The sequence below is a fragment of the Miniopterus natalensis genome, chromosome 10 (genome assembly GCF_054644295.1).
Source record: "Miniopterus natalensis isolate mMinNat1 chromosome 10, mMinNat1.hap1, whole genome shotgun sequence".
Lineage (NCBI taxonomy): Eukaryota > Metazoa > Chordata > Mammalia > Chiroptera > Miniopteridae > Miniopterus > Miniopterus natalensis.
In genome coordinates this window covers 21,864,589-21,885,234 of record NC_142090.1, presented here as the reverse complement: position 1 = coordinate 21,885,234, position 20,646 = coordinate 21,864,589, and the positions used below count along the sequence as shown (strand labels likewise).

The 20,646-nt window shown below is 36.6% G+C and overlaps 1 protein-coding gene across 1 annotated transcript in view; it reads right to left on the bottom strand.

The window, feature by feature from the left end:
* CADPS2 (calcium dependent secretion activator 2) overlaps positions 1–20,646 on the bottom strand; it is a 539,314-nt gene that overhangs the window by 290,232 nt on the left and 228,436 nt on the right. The window contains exon 6 of the mRNA XM_016213343.2: positions 20,290–20,411. Within this exon, the coding sequence (XP_016068829.2) occupies positions 20,290–20,411 (122 nt within the window). The remainder of the gene's footprint in view (positions 1–20,289; positions 20,412–20,646) is intronic.

Genomic DNA, 20,646 nt, shown 5'->3' with positions numbered 1-20,646 from the left:
TGTTTAAGTTAAAGAGTGCTAATTAAAAAGAGAGTGTGCTGATATCAACCAGGGTTCAAAACCTTCAAGTTGAACTGGTCTTGGACTATTATTCAAATTTCCTGGGCAGAGAAAGGCCAGAGGAAGCACCCTGCTCTCAGGAAGAGGCATGACAGAGTACAGCATCCATGTCACCAAGGCCATTTGAAAGCACTGATTTATGGAAACAACCTTCTGTATGCCCTTCTCACCTCCATGGCCCTGCAATGGGTTCCAAGATACTTTTTACAAACTCTTCTAAATTTCCCTATATATGAAATAATCCTGATAATATAAGGTAGCCCTGAATTTAGGGTTATCCTTCCTTTTCCCGATTTGCATGGCAACTCTAGTAGAGTCACAGGTGCATTTCAATTCCACAGATCCAGTACAGGCGCAGCCGAGTGCCCTGCACAAATGCATTAACACGGTGCCAGCACGGGAGACTGCAAATTTCCCATCAGCCATTGCAGAATGCTCTGCTGCATGGCATTAGTGATCCATTGACAGCTACACTTTACTGAGCAGACAAATATTCACTGATATCAACTGAGAAATAAAACCAATGTTGATAGTAAATATATTACAATCAAAGAATGCTGTCCCTTCAGAATGCCAGGAGGGCATTATTCATGTTGAAAACTATTTTATTTTGATTGAAACTAACTCTCAAATCTTAAAAAATAACAACAAAAAAAGTATTTATGGGTTCTTACCAAATAAATAATACATGACAATAAAAATACCCAAGCAAAAATCTCAGGCAGGACTTAGGAGACAAAAGCATATTTCACTTTATAAAATAATGTTCTTTCATGTTAGGAACACTCAACTCTTTATTAAGTGTGAGCTCCATTCTGAAAATTTTCTGCACTTTAAAACAGGACACTAAAAGAAAAGGTTTAAAGTAGGTAGAAAAATTAACACATGAATGAAAAGTTGAAAACAAGCACACAAAGCAAAAATTAAAAGAAAATACAGTGAGGGTATGGAAGGCAACCGATGTCTGTCTGTCTGTCTGTCTCTCTCTCTTTCCTCTCTCTCTAAAACTCAATAACAAACATATCCTTGGGTGAGAATGAAAAAAAAAATGAAGAAGAATATAGTGAGTATATAGGAAGAAGTAAAAGCAGAAAAACATGGTTGAGTATTCCCACATATATTATTTCAATTAATTCACAAAATAGCCTTCAATAGGCACTAATGTCCCCATTTTACCAAAGAGGAAACATAATGAAAGGTTTTTAAATAAATAGCCATGATAATATGGCTAATGTGGATGGCTAATGTGGGGCAAAGTTGGAAGTGATACTCTGGTCTGTCTCATTCTTTCCTTTAAAACCATGCTTTCCTGATAAATACCCACTATAACCACACTAAAATGAACACTTTAAAACCTTAAATTTTTGAATTCTTTAAAAGTCCTACATCCTTAACTTTCATTTCCAATGTACTTGTTTCTATCTTTAAATATAAAGATTCTGGGCACTTCTGAAAATATAAACTTAATACCAACTCATATCAAATGCTATTCAATTAGGTTTCTTAAAATATCTTCCTTACTCATCAATATCATCATTCTTCCTCATTCAATGATTGTTCTGAGAATCCTGGCAAATACTTGGCATGTGCTACTTCCACTCCCTCCTCACAGCAATGTTCTAAGAAGTTATTACTGTTCATATCTCTCAAAGATCGGCCCTACGTTGTACCATTAGACACTGCTCTGAGCTGGATGAAGATCTGCACCAGCAGCAGTGAAGGTGGGTCCCAGGGTATTTTTCTGAACTGCTGGGCTGAATTCTAGATATAAAAATAGGAATAGCTAATAATGGCATTTTTTTTCTGATTGTATGAATTAGGCAGTTTGCATCTGAAGCACATCAACAATAAAGTCTTCTGACCTCAGAACTTAGTCTGGCTCCAGTTCTGTCTTAGAAAAGCACCCTTCTTGTTCATATATTTCCTAAAACGATTTTGAAAACTTACATACTCTCTTCACACATTTTCAAGTTAACATCTAGAAATTTTAAATATAAATTTAAAGAGATGCAAAGGGTATAATTTCTGGCATGTTGTATACACTGACATTTAATATAAAAATGTGATGTCATTCTTAAATGGATCTGATGGATTCTATCATAGAAATAAGATCCCACCAAAATCCATTAAAAGCACCTGTATACATCGTCAGAAGAAATCTGACATTATATTTTAACTTGAACTTCTACTTTGATTGCATTTCCCACTCAGATATTTAAAATTTTATCCTACTATAATCTATTTGAATGCTTGAACATATTTTATTGAAGACCCCATCATAGTATCTGCACCAAATTTGTGTGTGTGTGCATGTATATACTTTTCCAGGTTTATAAGGCTCTATGTAAAGAAATTTTATATATATTTTATATATACATATATATATAGTGTCCCAAAAATGTATACACACACTTTGAATAATTATAAAGGCAGTGTTTATTAAAATACATTTCATTTTCAAAATACAGCTATCAGCTGTTAAAGTGTGTATAAATTTGGGGGGTATACCCTGAATATATATCTTTTTAAAATGTACCTTAATAATATAAAAATCATATATGACAAGACCACAGTTAATATTTTACTCAGTGGTGAAGAATAGAAAGCTTTTCCTCTAAGATCAGGAATAAGGCAAGCAAGCTTAACACTTTTACTCAACATAGTACAGTGGTACCTTGGTTTTCAAATGTCTTCATTGACGAACATTTCGGTTTACAAACACCATAAACCAGAAAGTAACTGCTTCGGGTTTCGAACATGCCTCGCAAGTTGAACATGCCACACGGCTTCCGCTAAGGGCAAGATCCTGAGGCCCAGATCCTGAGGCCCAGCTGTGGGCTGTGGATCCCTCGGTTTTCAAACGTTTCATAACTCGAACGGGCTTCTGGAACAGATGACATTTGAAACCCACGGTCCCACTGTACTGTACGTCTTAGCTAGAGCAACGAGGAAAGAAAAAAAGGCGTCCAAAACAGAAAGGAAGAAGTCAAATGTCTCTGCAGATGACATGACAGAAAACCCCAAAGATGCCGGCAAAAAATGTAATAGATGAATTCAGTGAAGATGCAGGATATATAACCAACATAAAAGTCAAGTACATTTTCACACACTAACGATGAACTACTCATAAAGGCATTAAGAAAATGACCTCATATAAAAGCAACAACAACAACGAAAATATTTAGGAATAAATTTAACAAAGGTGGTGAATAATCTGAACACTGAAAACTGTAAGATGTTGATGAAAGGAATCTTAGAAGGCACAAATCAATTGAAAGTTATCTCTTGTTCACGAATTGGAAGAATATCGTTTAAATGTCTTTTCAATCCAGAGTGATGTATGGCATCAATGCAATCCCTATAAAAATTCCAATGGCATTTATCAAAGAAAAAAACCCTAAAATTAGTTTGGAAGCACAAAAGACCTTGAATAGCTAGAGCAATCTGGAGAAAGAACTAAACGGAGGCATCACACTCCATGACCTCAAACTATACTACAAAGCTACAGTAATCAAAACATCATGGTATCAGCATAAAAATGAACAATAGGCCAATGGAACAGAATAGAGAGCCCAGAAATAAACCCATCCATATGCAGTCAACTGATTGTTAACAAAGGCACCAAGAATATATAGTACAGAAAGGATAATCTTTTCAATAAATGGTGTTGGGGAAATTGGATATCCATATGAAAGAGAATGAAATTAGACCCTTACCTGACACCATACACAAAATTCAACTCAAAATGAATTAAAGAGCCCTGGTCCAGTAGTCTGTTGGTTAGAGCATCGTGCTGATACACCCAGATTGCAGGTTCGATCCCCAGTCAGGGCACATACAAGAAGGAACCAATGAATGGATAAGTAAGTGGAACAACAAATCAATGTTTCTCTCTCTCTCCTTTCCTCTCTCTCTAAAATCACTAAATAAATTTTAAAAATGGAAAAAAATGAATTAAAGACTTAACCAGAAGGCCTGAAACCATAAACATCCTAAAAGAAAACATAGGGGGAAAACTCCCTGACATTTATCTTGCCAATGGGTTTTTAGATAGAAGCATAGGCAACAAAAGCAAAAATCAACAAATGGGACTACACCAAACTAAAAAGCTTCTGCACAGCAAAGGAAACCATCAGCAAAAGTAAAAAAGCATCCTCTGGAATGGGAGACATATTTGCAAACCATACATCTGATAAGGCTTTAATACCCAGAATATTTAAGGAACTCATACAACTCAATAGCAAAAAAAAACTAACAATCCAATCTAAAAATGTGTAAACTTGTTAAATGTCTTTAACTGGAATAGACATTTTCCCAAAGACATACAAATGGCCAAAAAGAATATGAAAAAATACTCAACATCATAAATCATTAGGGAATTGCAATCAAAGGCAGGATGAGATATTACCTATCTCCTGTTAGTATGATTATCAAAAAGCCAAAAGAGAAGAAGTATTTATGAGGCTGTGAAGAAAACCCTTTTACACAACTGATGAAAATGTAAATTGGTGTAGCCATTATGGAAAACAGTGCAAAGATTCCTCAAAAAATTAAACATTGAACTACCATATGACTCAGCAATCCCAATTCTGGGTATATACCCAAAGGTAATAAAATCACTATTTTTTAAATTTTTAAAAATTGATTTTTAGAGATAGTAAGAGGGAGAGTGAGCGATCAAACCCACAACCTGGGCATGTGCCCTGACCAGGAATCAAACTGGCAACCTTTTGGTGCACAGGATGACACTCAACAAACTGAGCCATACCAGCTAGGGCTAAAATCACTATCTTGAAGAGGTATCTGCACTCCTATGTTCACTGCAGTATTATTCACAGTAGTCAAGAATGGAAACAACCTAAGTGCTCATCAACAGATAAATAGCTAAAGAAAATGTGGGATAATGCCTATAATAAAATACTATGCAGCCTTAAAATAGGAGGAAGTCCATATATATGTGGGTTTATTTCTAGGCTTTCAATTCTGTTCCATTGGTCTGTGTGTCTGCTTTTCTGCCAATACCCTGTTTTAATTATTGTCACTTTATAGTATAATTTGAAGTCAGGGAGTTGATACCTCCAGCTTTGTTCTTTTTTTCTCAGGATTGCTTTGGCTATTCAGGGTCTTTTGTGGTTCTATACAAATCCAATGCTTTTTTTTGGTTCCATTTCTTTAAAAAATATTATTAAGATTTTAATGAGAATTGCATTAAATCTGTATATTGCTTTGGGTAATATGGCCACTTAAACAATGCTGATTCTTCAAATCCATGAATACAAAATATCTTTCCATTTCTTTATGTCTTCTTCAATTTCTTTTAATAATGTCTTGCAGCTTTGGCTGGTGTAGCTCGATTGAGCATTGTCCATGCAACAAAAGGTCGCCAGTTGGATTCCCAGTTAGGGCACATGTCCAGGTTACAGGTTCCATCCCTGGTTGGGGTGCATATGGGAGGCAACTGATTGATGTTTCTCCCTTTCTCTCTCCCTCTCCCTTCCTCACTCTCTAAAATAATAATAATAAAAAATTTTTAAAGATGTCTTGTAGCTTTCAATGTATAGGTCCTTCACATCCTTTTGAGTGTTTATTCCTAGGTATGTTAGCCTTATTTTTTTTGCAATTGAAAAAGGAAAAAAATTGGTTCTTTTTTTTTTTCATTTCTTTTCCTGAAATGTCACGGTTAGTGTAAAGGCATAAAATGGATCTTTGTACATTGATTTTGTATCCTGCAACTTTACTGTATTTGTTTATTGTTCCTAATAGTTTTTTTGGCGGAGTCTTTAGGCTTGTCTGTATAAAGAATCATGTCATTTGCATGAAAAATAAAGTGATCAGCCCTGGCTAGTGTGGCTCAATGGTAGCGTGCCATCTGAACACCAAAGGGTTGTGGGTTTGATTCCCTGTAAAGGGCATGTACCTGGGTTGCAGTTTGATCCCAGGCCTCGGTTGGAGTGAGTGTAGGAGGCAACCAATCGATGTATCTTTTTCACATCAATGTCTCTCTCACTCTCTCTCACTCTCCCTCTCTCCCTTCCACTCTCTCTAAAAATCAATGGAAAAAATGATTAACAAAAAAAAGGAAAAGAAAGAAAGGGAGGGAGGGAGGGAGAAATAGAGTTATCATATGACCCAGCAAATCCTTTCCTGGTTACCTATCTGAAAATTTTGAAAACATTTATTCATAAAGATATATGTACCCCTATGTTCACTGCAGCATTATTCACAGTGGCCAAGACAGGGAAACAACTGAAGTGTCCTTCAATAGATGACTGCATAAATAAGATGTGGTCCATATATATAATAGAATACTACTTAACCATAAGAATAGATGAAATGCTGCCATTTGTGACAACATGAATAGCTCTTGAGAATATCATGCTAAGCAAAATAAGTCAGACAGAAAATGTCAAGACCCATATGATTTCAATCATATGTGAGATATAAAACTGAAAGCAACAAATGAACAAACAAGACAAACAAACAAAAACTCATAGATACAAATAACAGTATGGTGGTTATCAGAGGGAAGGGAGGGGGTGGTATTAAAAAGCAAAAGGGATCAAATATATGACGATGAAAGATCTGACTGTGGGTGGGAAACACATAATGCAAAATATAGATGATGTACTATAGAATTGTACACTTAGACTTAATATCATTTTATTAACCAATGTCACCCCAATAAATTTAATAAAAAAATAAAGAAAGAAGTTATCACCAAAAAAGAAGTCAGTCCTGTCATTTGCAACAACATGGATGGACCTAGAGGTATTATGCTAAGTAAAATAAGACAGACAGAAAAACAAATAGTGCATGATCTCATTTATAGAAGGAACCTAAAGACAAACAAACAAATGAAGTCAAACTTATAGTAATAACAAAAGAATGGTGGTTACCCCAAGCTGGGGGTGGGGGCAAAGGGGAGATTTTTATCAAACAGTACAAACTTTCAGTTATAAGTTCTGAAGATGTAATGGTTAGTACGGTGACTACAGTTTATAATAATGTATACTTGAAATTTGCTAAGAGAGTACATAGATCTCACATGTTCTCACTACACACACAAAAAAGATAACTATGGTATGTGATGGATATGGTAGCTTGATTGTGATAATTGTTTCAGAACATATACCAAAACATCATGTTGTATACTTTAAACATATGTACTTTTTATTTGTCAAAAATAAAAACCAAAACATAAAATTCCTTCTGAATTTAGTTGTTATTACATTACTAGTAATATGCCAATAATCCCACATAAATTATTATTAATAGTAAATATGAAAAATAAAATAGTTGATTAGATATGTATCTCTTAATGAAACAGAGAGTACTATTTTTTCAAATTAGTTTGCATATCTACTGGGGACTATTACTTAATTTTAGGTTGAGACAGCTCAGCATCAACTTTTTCTTCTCTTTTTGTATTTCTCTTTTTTTCTTTTTGTTTATATTTCAGCATCAACTTTAATCCAGGTTTTTGTCTGTCTATTTTAAGCTAGAAAAATAAGTAGGTGGGGCATTATTATAACAATATCCATCAATTTGCTTAATACCTTTCTATTTAAATGCCCCAAACAATATAGTGATTGATAAGTGAAAAGCATTTTTCAATCATTTAGCAGCTGAAATTTTAAATACATCATCTCTGTTGAAAGCAAAGTAGAAGTCATTTAATTTATAGAAGGATTTATGGCATCATTTATAAATTACTTTATTAAAAATAACATGAACATTATAAATGTTCCTTTTGAATGGTGACCTGGAGGTTTCTCCACTCCAAGAAAAGAACCACAGTAAGACTCAAGCTGGGTGTGAGTGTACCTTTCTTTTGTAAAGGCAAAGAAGGGAGACTGTGGAAAGGGAGTTGAGAAAGTGAACTTGCATATGGCAGACTCTTTACTAGAAAGAAGAGCTTTAGGAAAGAATACTTAAGAACTAGAGGAATCATATTCTATTAAATCTATTTAATCAATTCTCTTACAATTATACTTGTGCCTGTGAATCTCTTGGGAAGTTGCCTTGTTTACCCATGTGGTCCCCCATCTCCAGGGAGCAAGAGTCTGGAAGTGATCCTGAATTCCAGCCTTAAGTTAGCACACACAAACAAAAGAACACATCTTTTAATGTAAACACGTGTGTTTTCCAAGGAATTTCCAGAAAAATGGGTGCTTCGGGTGGGAGACCAAGGACTTGACATCCTGCTAATATGGGCAGCTGCTGGCTCAAATGTCATGCTCTGAGACCTACTTGCAGACTAATCGGAAACTGAACACCAACTGGTCATATTACTGTGGCTGGTACTAGACAGGAATCAGAGGTTTAACGTACAGCCCTTGCCTTCAAGGAGTTTCTACTTTGAGTTATGCGCTAAGGAAATTAAACTCAAGCAGAATGAGGATATGTGCTTGATGTCATTAAACCAGCAGCTCAGGGGCAGGGGAAGGATGGCAGCTACAGGATGCATCCTTCTATGAGGGGGCGATGTGATGTCAGAAGTTCCAGGCAGCGTGGCGCATCTCTAAGCAACTAGCTAGAGAAGTTACATGGGACATATGTATGACACAAGGCATTTGCTAACCAAAAGAAGACTACAAACAGGTCCTACATACAAAGACACTTTGCTGTCTTTCTTTTCCCCTTCCCTCAGCCTCAGTCCTACCCCAAAGTGGTAGAAAGAATATATGAGTAGGCAAACCCTCTGAGGAGTGAAAACCACAGGCTACAGTTACCTTTCCCTTGCTATATGTTTCTGGATGAAATGGGAGGAAAGGAAAATGTTTTTAAATGAATAAGTTTGTATTTCAGCTGGATTGAAAACTTTAATACCCAAACATGTTATTTAATACCTAAATATGACCAGAAAAGCTACGGTTCCTGCCAAGATGTGTTCAAAGGACACGGAAGGAAGATCGTGGAATGTGTCTGAGAGTGGTAGTACCAGATAAAAATTAAGTTATCTGCTACTTAAACTCAGCCCAATTTAGCCCTTCAATAAATTGGTTACATAAATCAAATGAAGTAATAATAAAAACAGCTGAAAAAAGTTTGCTCTGAAAAAGTCACAGATTTTAAAGGAGAGTTATTTTCAAGCTATAAATACATCATAGAGATTTTGATAATCATAGTTATACAAATTTTCTCCCAAGCTCTCTCACAGCTTTTTTTTCACTAGTGCTCTTCAACCAGCATCTGGACTCTTAATCCATCCTATTTTCCCTTTAATTTGGATGCCCTAATTATGACGACCCCCAGACTACCTTCCTTCAATTGCAAATAAATTCTCAATGAATGTAATTGCTGTGTTTGGCCAGTGTTTGTCTCTTAAGGCTTTATTTTGTTCTGCACCGGTATATTTGTGTGAATTTATTTATATAGAGGAAGAAATCTGATGTTTTGAAAGATGGAAATGAGAAAAGATGAAACTTATGTGCAGTTTGAGTGTTTTCCCTTTAGTTCATTAAATACAGGCACACTTTTTAATAAATCATTTAAAAATATAGCATATTTTTTCTCTAGCCTACAAAAGTAACTGTCCAATGAATTATACTTCAAAACTAACTCTGACATTACTAAGTTAAAATGAAAACTAATATGCTTTCCCAATGCGTGGGTAGCTTCTCTTGTTTATATGCAGTCTGTATTTATTCTCTCTCAAGTATTATTCCAGTAGCTTGTCATTCTGATAAGCTTTCCATCTGCAGCTGCATTACTCTTTCAGTAGTTTGACAGATTATTACAATTTTGGTTCAGAATTTAAAGTTTCCAGAAACAGGTACTGAAGCCTGAATTTCCCATCATTTTCATGAGGCAGAAGGATATTTTGTCCTAATATCCATAAATATATTTCTGTAATGATGCAACTCATCAGTTTTTCTTATTGCTCCTTGCCTTTCTATTTTGTTACTTTGAAGGGGGTGGGAAACAAAGACCCATTAACCTTCAAATGTCTAATAAAATAGTACTATGGGATGAAAGAGATACAGACTATGTGACAAAAAACAGCATTGCTTTCCATAATTTTTTATTGTGGTAAGAACATTTAACATGAGATCTACTACCCTCTTAATAGATTTTTAAGTACACAATACACTACAGTACTAACTGTAGACACAGTGTTATAGAGATCTCTAGAATTTATTCATCTTGCATAATTGAAACTTTATACCCATTAAATAGCAACTCCCCATTTCCCTCTACTCCCAAACGCTGGTTTGTTTTTAATAACTAATGTTCTTGCTTTTATTTCATCAGTACCAAGATCTATCTTGGCACTCCATGGGTATTATTAGCTCTTGTGTTTTTAGGCACTCAAAGGATGCTCATCATCTGTGGGGAAAGTGCTTTAAAGATTACTAAATATCAGGAGATTTGTGACTAAATGACCATAACAAATAGCCCCTCTGCCTTTAGCTTGTCATTCTTCTTGCTATCCCTCCATTTCTTTTCAGGTGGTATCATTAAGGGTATAGGCTAAAACTGAAATAATGAAATGTCTGGAAATGGTGAAAAGCTATAAAAGTGTAGGAGCCTCATTTGTAGAGAACAAAACCTTTCACAGTTGACTGAGAAACTATGAAACAATAACTTAAAAATCCATAAACAGTTTGTTCCATAAGTAAAAAATACAGTTTATCCACATTCCCTTCCTTATATTAAAAAGATAAAAACTAAAAGCAAAACTTAAACAGATTACTTCACTATTACTCTTTACAAATAAAACTTGTCTATAAACACAACCTCTATCTGACCTGTTTCTATATTCAAAGCTATGTACTAATCTCATATGCTGTTTACACCTAATAGCTGGCAGGAAATCTGAGCGACAGGAATAAAACAGGCAATGGATAGAAATCTTGATTAAGTTTATTGGCAATATGGACTAAATAAGGCACTTTAATTAGTATCAGACAGAGGAAGAATTGATCTCAAACAAAGCACAAACAGTCAAAGCAATAAAATTTAGAAAACGTGTCTGAGGCATAATTTTCCATGATGATGGAGGAGATGAATCTCTTTCCTATTGTGCAAGATGAGTTCAAGATAAATGTAACCACACTGTTGAAAAACTGCAGTTGGTCAGTATTCAGAAGATATCTTTCTGAGGTAATCTGCCTTGGGATCTGATGATAAATATAAATCTTTCCATTAATTTCAAAGTTAACTCAGTGTTCATGAGGAAACACAGATCAGGTATTTTAGCCAAATTTCCTTGTGGTAAGAGTAATAAAGAGTATTGGAATATTAAAGAGGCTTATTGGAATATTTTCTCTCTAACTTTCTTGTATTTTAATTCATTTAAATTGCCCATCAGAATATCCTTATGAATAAATTATAAGCATATTAGAAATTAAGTGAGACCCATCCTATAAAAACTTACAGTGAAAAAAGTTAATGTTAAAGTAATATAACAATTTCTTATAAAAATTAATTCATTTGATTGACCAAATATTAAGCATCAGTTAAATAAAAGATTTGGTAGAAATTATGCTAAGTTAAAAAACCCAGATACAAAAGACTTACATATTTCATGATTTCATTTATATAAAATGTCCAGAAAAAATAAAATCACAGAGCTAGAAAGCATGAGAGCTTTCCTGGAACTGGGAGTGGGCGCAGGAACAGACTGCAATAGACATGAGGGAGCTTTCTGAAGTGATATGTTTTAAAACTGAATTGTGATGATAGAGGAACAAGTGTATAAATTTACTGAAAGTAATCTAAATTGCAATGGAAGAATTTTATACTACATAAATTATATCTCAATAAAACTTTTCAAATAGATTCTGTAGAAAATAACATGACATTGAAATTCTTAGGGCATGGGTTTGTGCCCCCCCCCCCCAAATTCATATGTTGAGTCTCTAATCCTCAATGTGATGGTATTTGGAAGTGGGGCCTTTGGGGGTAATCAAATGTCTATGAGGTCACAGGTGTGAAGCCCCATGATGGGATTGGTATACAAATCAGGGATGAAAAGACACTAGCTCTGTCCCTCTACTAGGTGAGGAGACAGCAAGAAGGCAGCCATCTGAAAACCAGAAGAGCACCCTCATCAACAGCCTTAAGATGCTAGACCCTGATCTCAGACTTCCAGCTTCCAGAACTATAAAAAAATAAATATTCATTGTTTAATTGATGTAGTCTATGATATTTTTACTGTAGCAGCCAGAACTGAGAAGTGGGATGCTGCTGTAACAAACACCTAAAAATGTGGAAGTGGCTTTGGAACTGGATTGGGTATAGGCTGGAAGAATTTTGAGGTGCATGCTGAAAAAAAAAGGCAATATTGCAATAAAGAGACTTTCAAAGGCAACTGTGGTGAAGGCTCGGGGGGGGGGGGGGAAGCTCTAGAGAAATCTCTATCTTTTAGAGAAAACATAAATAACCATGTATAAAATGTTGGTAGAAATATGAACAGCAAAAGTCATTTTGATGAGTTCTCCCTCAGACAGAAAGGAGAAATGTGTTACTGAAAATGGGAAGAAAGGGGATTCTGTTAACAAGTGGTAAAAATCCTGGCTGAACTGTGTTTGTGTTCTAGTGTTTTGTGAAAGGCTGCACATGCCAGCATGAAACTGGAGAATTAGCTGAGGAGATTTCTAAGCTAAATGTTGAAGGAGTGATCTGATTCTTCCTGAGTGCTTATAGTAAAATGCAAGAAGAGAGGAATGATTAAAGATAGACTGTTAAGCAAAAAGAAATCAGATTGTAAAGATTCTGGAGATTCTTAGCTTGTCCACACTTCTAGACTAGAAAGTGTGTTCTGAAGAGAACACTTAGGTGTGGCAAACCAACCATTTGGTAAGAAGATTAGCATGGGTGTGAACCATAGACCTAATCAACCATCTCAGTGAGGACTGAAGAAAATAGAAACAAGAAGAAATGAAAGAAGGCTCTCAAACTACTTGGAACCTACAGGAATGGATCACAGATTCAGCTATGAACACAATCTATTCTTCAAGACAAGGGAAGAATGACCCTGAAGGTGATTCAGACACCATCAAGACTGCACTCCCAGCACAGGCCCACAGTATAGTACACAGGGTAGGGCTGCCTCCACCTCTCCACCTTGGTGTCAAAGGGAAGGAGCTCTGCGCAATGGAGCTATGTGTTTGTGAATAACAACTTAGCCCCAACAAGCCAGATGACAGCTACTCAGAGCTGCAGTGGCACAACTCTCATCTGGCAAAGCCATAAGCATAACTGCCTGCCCAACAGAGTCACCTAAGTGGGAAAACCACTTTAGTGAGTCTGGAAGGCAAAGCATGAAGCCGAAGAGAAAAATTCTTGTCTTCTGGTCAAGATGGTGTCATAGGTAAACGTGGTACTTGAATCCTCCTACAACCACATCAAAATTACAACTAAATTACAGAATAAGCATCACTCAGAACTGCTTGAAATCTAGCTGAATGGAAGTCCTACAACCAAGGATATAAAGAAGAAGCCACTTTGAGACTGGTAGGAGGGGCAGAGATGCAGAACTGGCTAGTCCCACACCCACATCTGGTTGGTAAAAATCGGAAGGGATATCCAGGCTGCCGAGTTCCCACCTGAGGAGCGAGGGTTCCCAGCTTCACAGCAGGCCCCTCAGCCCAGGGTTCCAGTGCCAGGAAGAGAAGTCTCCATAACTTCTGGCTGTGAAAACCAGCAAGGATTGAGACTAACAGAGGCAAAGGGCTGTGGGAGTCTCAGGGGGTCCTTTTAAAGGGCTCACACACATACTTACACAGACTCAACACCTCCGAGTTCCAGTGCTGGGACAGCAGCTCAAAAAGTACTAGAGACATATGGGGAGAAATTGAATTGTCCTGCAACAGATGAGAGCTGGAGGGGCAGCTTTCTCCAAAACAGAAGTGCTGGCAGAGGCCACTGTGCTTTTCTGAGCCCTTCCCCAAAAGAGTTGGCAGGCACGCACCATATCCCAGTCTCCATTAACCTGCTATAACTGCTATCATTTTTCCACCCTGGTGATTCCCTGAGACCCCACCCCAAACAATTTGCAGGCCCAACCAAGCATTTCCAGTGGCTTTTCCATATGAATGGCCTGTCTTGGCTCATGATTTAGACTTTCCTAAAATCTCTCAAACAAGCAGAATCTAGCCTCTGCATACCCTGTACCTCTCACTAAGTAGTGGACCCAGGCCCCAGCACTAGCAGCAGCTGGACTCACTTCTCAGCTTGGCCTCTCCTGGGCACTTTCAAGCCCAGCACAAGTAGCAGCTATCCACAGATCACTTTGTAGCTCATATTTGGAGGCCCCGGGCAGAAAAGAGGCTGCTGCTGACCTTGGCCTGCATCTACCGGGAGGCCCCAGAACCAGTGTGTCCAGTGGACAGCTTCAGGAAGTGTCAGAAGCACCATACAACTACCTCTACAAGCAACACATGCAAGAGGCAAACTCAGTAGGCACCAGAGCCCCACTGAAGTAAGTCCTGCTCTATGGGTAGGCCCCTGAATAGCTGATCCTTCACTGTGGTTGAAGCCTGTCCTGACAGCCATTTGGCCTGGGGTTAAATCCCTCTCATTGACATGCCAACAGCAATAAAGGACCAAATATAATATAAGGGTGTACACAGCACGCCTAGAAGTGGAGGAGAGGGTGCACCTGGAGTGCCCAGTTCAGGTGAACAGGGAGGCTGTGCCCCTGGACCCTACGGGAACCTACTACAATTGGACACTTGACCAAGTCTGGGAGACATAGCAGATTTACCTAATACACAGAAAAAAACACAGGGAGGCTGCCAAAATGAGGAGACAAAGAAACATGTCAAAAAAGAAAGAACAGAACAAAACTCCAGAAAAGGAACTCAGCAAAATGGAGACAAGCAATCTACTAGATGTAGAGTTCAAAACACTGGTTATAAAGTCGCTCAATTAAGTTAAGGAAATAGCAGATGTACTTAGAACTTCAACAGCGTAACAAAGGACATGGAAACCATAAAAAAAGAACCAGTCAGAAACGAAGGATACACTAACTGCAATGAAGAATAAATTACAGGGAATCAACAGTAGAGAAGATGATGCTGAGATTCAAATCAGCAATTTGGAATATAAAGCAGCAGAAAAACCTCCCATAAGAACAGCAAAAAGAAAAAAGAATTAAAAAAATGAGGATACTTTAAGTAGCTTCTGGGACGACTTCAAGAGTACCAACATTTGCATCATGGGGATAACAGAAGGAGAAGAAAGAGAGCAAGAAGTCGAAAACTTATTTAAAAAACTAATGAGAGAAAACTTCACTAACCAGGTGAGAGAAATCACCAAGACACACCATAATTAAAATGCAAAAGGTTAAAGACAAACAGAGACTCTTACAAGCAGCAAGAGAAAAGCAGTTACCTGCCTACATGGGAGCTCCCGTAAGACTGCCAGCTGATTTCTCAACAGAAACTTTGCAGGCCAGAAGGGAGTGGCAAGAAATATTGAAAGTGATGTAAAGCAAGGACCTATAACTAAGAGTACTCTACCCATAAAGCTATTATTTAGGATTAAAGAACATATAAAGAGCTTCCTAGAGAAGAAAAAGCTAAAGGAGTTCATCACCACTAATTCAGTATTACATGAAATGTAAAGGGTCTTCATTAAGAAGAGAAAAAAAGATAAAAAAATATGAATAATAGAATGGCGATAAATACATATCTATCAAAAATTGAATCTAAAAAACAAACATGCAAGCAAAAAAGAAACACACCCATAGGTACAGAAAACATTTTGACAGCTGATAGATGAAAGGGTGGTTGGACGGATGGGTAAAAAAGGTGAAGGAATTAAGAAGTACAAATTGGTAGTTACAGAATAGTCATGGGGATGTAAAGTACAGCATAGGGAATACAATCAATAATATTCTAATAGCTATGTATGGTGTCAGGTGAGTACAAGATTTAGCAAATTACATAATGTCCAATTACTGGGGTGTATCTCTGAAACTAATATAATATTGTATGTCAACTGTAATTGAAAAATACAAAATGATTTTTTTTAAAAAGAATTATTCTCGAACCAAAATAATTTTTAAAAAGGTTGGTAGACACAGAGTCCTGATTTAAAACTTATAATCAAGACAATGTGATATTGGAACAAAGATACATATGTAACAATGGAATGGAATTGAGAGTGCAGAAATAAACACATGCATCTATGATTTCAAAAGGGTACCAAGAAAATTTAATGGGGAAGGAATAGTTTCTTCAATAAATGGTGTTGGGACAACTGACTGTCATACACTAAAGATGGAAGGTGGACCCTTACATCAGATCATATATAAAAATTTACTTAGAATAGATCAAGGACTTATATGTAAAGAATAAAATAGTGAAAATCTTTGGAGAAAACATAGGGACAAATCTTTGTGACCTTGGATTTGCTATGGAGTTTTAGATACAATACAAAAGCATAAGCAACAGAACAAATTGGAGTTAATGAAAATTTTAAAACTTTGTACTTCAAAAGACAATACACCAAGTAAAAGACCCTCTAAATGCAATAAAACATTTGAAAATCATATATGTGATAAGGGTCTACTATCTAGAGCAGTGATTTTCAACCTTTTTCATCTCATGGCACATATAAACTAATCACTAAAATTATGCAGCACACCAAAAATATATTTTTTACCAATGTGACAAAAAATAGGTATTATTTTGATTGATTTACAAAATAATAATAATTACCTACTCTTCTGCTCCAATGTGACTTTTAAAAAAAATTTTACTTATTCATTGCTTTTACAGAGAGGAAATGAGAGAGGGAGGGGGGGGAGGAGGGGGGGGAGAGAGAGAGAGAGAGAGAGAGAGAGAGAGAGAGAGAGAGAGAGAGATTTGCGTTCCACTTATTTATGCATTCATTAGTTGATTCTTATATGTGCCCTGACAGGGCATTATACCCACAACCTTGGTATATTGAAACGATGCTGTAACCAACTGAGCTACCCAGCAGCCAGGACCAAAGTGACTTTTTCTTTTATTGTTCAAAATATTACAGATGTCCCTTTTTCTCCCCTCTGAACCCTTCCACCCCATTTACCCCTCCCTTCCCAGTCCCTCACCACACCATTGTCTGTGTCCTTGGGTTATGCATATAAATTCTTTGGTTAATCTCTGCCCCCCCCGCCCCTCTCCTTCCCTCTGACATTCATCAGTCTGATCCATGCTTCCATGTCACTGAATCCAAAGTGACTTTTAAAAAAATCAAATGCCTATACTTGTATATAAGGATTTCTGGTACCAAGAATTAACCAATCAGATGCAACCTTCTTATGTGATGTAACCAATAAGAAGCCACTCTATTATTATGACCTTTTTTTTCTTTCTTTTTTTGTTGTCATTTTTTCTTTGACAATCTAAGGGAAAAGAGGTCAGTGCTCCTAAATAAATAGTCAGGTATTACATGTTTTAAAAATTCTTGTACACCATTCTTGCAGTTGAAAATACCTGATCTAGAGTTATATAAACAGCTCTTATAACTAACCACCAAAAGACAACTCAATTTAAAAATGGGCAAAACACTTGAATAGACATTTCTCTGAAGAAGATAAACAAATGGCTAATACAATGTATGAAAAGATGCTCAACATCATTAATCATTACGGAAATGCAAATCAAAACCACAACAAAATACCACTTCACCCTTACTAGGATGAAGATATCTATATCATCTATATCTATATCTCCATATATCTATCTCTATAGCTATATCTCTATCTATTTATTATCTACCTACCATCTTATCTATCTAATTTTTTAATTCAAATAACCAGCATTGGTGAGAATGTGAAGAAATTTGACTCTCGTACAACCTTGGTGGGAAAATAAGGGGCAGTCATTAAGAAAAGCATTTTGGTGTATCCTCAAAAAACTAAACATAGAATTACCATATGATTCAGTAATTCTGCTGCTAGCAATATACCCAAAAGAACTGAAAACAAGTACTAAGACAGGAATCTGTACACCCAGTTTAATTTGCAGCATTATTCACAGTAGTCAAAAGGTGGACACTATCCAAGTGTCATTAGCCTAGATCAGAGATTTCCAGCAGGTGTGCCACAAGAATTTTAAAAACATGCAGTACCTGACTATTTAGTCAGGGCATCAACCACTTTTCCCTTAGATTGTCAAATAAAAAAATGACAGCAGCCAACACAACAGCCGTCCAGTGTAAATGAATCAAAATTATACCTATTTTTCTTGTCAAATCGGCAAAAAATATATTTTTTAGTGTGCCGCAGAATTTTAATAATTAGTTTAAGTATACTATGAGATGAAAAAAGTTGAAAATCACTGGCCTAGATGCATGGATAAATAAAATGTGGTATATAGATACAATGGAATATTACTTAGTCATGAAAATAAATGAAGTCCTGACATATGCTACAAGATGGATGAATCTTGAAAACATTACACTAAGTGAAAGAGGCCAATCACAAAAAAGCACATATTATATGATTCTATTTATGTGAAAATGTCCAGAACAGACGAATATATAGAGTCAGAAAGTCAATTAGTAGTTGCTTAGGGCTAGGGTGATTTGAGGCTGAGTAAAGGGTACAGAGTTAATTTGTAAGGCGGTAAATGTGTTTTCAAATTGGCTATGGCTGCACAACTCTGTGAATAATATATTCTACAGTACTAAAATAGCAGATCTTTACAACAAACACCAAACCTCCCCTTGATTGCATATGTTCTCTCTCACCGCCTCCTGAGAGGTTTTAACCTCTTAAATCAGCTGTTTCCCCTCATTATTTTCACTTCATCGTCACACTGTAAGTCAACTCCATAGAGCTGCAGGAGCAAATACTACACTCTCAAATAATTACTATGAGCAAGTCATAAAAATAAGTTAAGGAGCTGACTTACTAAATTCTGAATGTGTGCTACCAGGCACTAGGATATAAAATCATATAGGACAAGACCCCTTGTCTCAAGTGAACACACATTACAAAGTAAACAGATAGGATACACATTTGTGTAAAAGTTAAAAAGTGATGAGCCAGAAAATACCTGCTTCCTGTTAGATTAACTAAAGGGAAGGGTTGTTCTCAGGAAGTGATATTTAAGTTAAGATTCTCATTACCAAGGATCCCGCCAGAAAAGGTAAAAGGGAAGACAACTCAGGCAGAGGGAAAAGCAGGCACAACGATGAAAGTCGTTCATAGCTTTGAGGAACTGCATGGAGTCCAGGGTGGCTGGACAGTAAGTGGACCAGGGGAAGGAAGGGACATGGTGACGTCCCAGAGGTAATGAGACTGACCAGGGACAGACTTGTAGGGCTGTGTAAGGCAAGGTGAGAAGTTTCAACTTGCTTCTGCTCAATCCCTTAACACTCTGTGAAAATCTCTCCGATTACACTTAATGCTCTGCAACCACCCCATAGAATGCACCTGCCCTAAAGAAAATGCGTTTCTTATTCATCTTCATCCTCAGGCTCTAACCAGTACCTACCCAAAACCTCAACAGAGGTTTCCTGAATGAACAGGCCACATGTTGGTTCTGTGATAGGGCAAAAATCCCTAATCCTATAAATCCTGCAAGAAATTTTGAATAAAGTTTAAGTGGAAGAAAGAGAAGTTCTTCCTAAAGACAGTGTACAAATGAAGGCCAGGCAAGTTTCATCTGAATTCCTCAGGCCAGTCTGGTTATTTCTGCCAGAGACTGAAGTTTCCCAAATTTAAATCACCTAAAGAGAACATCTTCCAAACTTAAACTCACTGCCAGAATTTGAAACATAAAACAGTCAGCAAAGAACAGCTTTTCCCTCTCTGATTATGGCAGGGTAGTTATTAACAGGGTCTCTAACTCATGCCTACTCCTAAAGTGTTCCAAGGCCTTGTGCAGAATCATGGTATCTCCCTCAACTTCACCACAGAGCTATTATCCACAGAAATAAAAATGCTCTTAGGTTACAATTATAATAACTGAAACAGGATCAAGTACTATCTTTTAAATAACATATAATGACAGCACATGCTATCCTTATAAATGACTTACATTTTATATTGCCTAATAATTAGCTTCACATTTGCATGTTGGATTTTCTGTTTGTACTACAGGGATTCTGTTACAGTCCTAATTGTAACATTATTATCCAGAAAGGCACACACTCATTCTAACATAGTTCAGAAAAAGGTAGCCAAGTAACCATTTCAGAATGTCAAACCATACAACTGTGCAAACAAATAAAGCATGTTTTCTTGGGAGGAAAAAAACAAAACATTTTTTTCAGCTGGCTTACTGTGGCCTTGAGGCTTCCGCCTGGTCTGTCTGCAGTTTCTCTCCTCCTTCCACTTCCATTGTGCAGTAAACAATTCGATTGGGAGCGACTGACTTCAAACCTTGCACTTCCATTATGACAATCTAATGATAAAAATTTTAAATGATATGTCAGGTTGACAATTTTTAGCTATTGAGAGAGACAGCAGCATAAATTAAAACTGGATAGACCAATTGAAAAAAATTATCTGGTAACATAAATGGAAATTTATCTTCCCAAGAATCCCTCTATTTACTATCCTTCTATTCATGTTAGGGATAGCAAAAACATCCTGAGCATCTGAAGAGATATCTCCTAACAGCGACTAAAGTAAGGTTA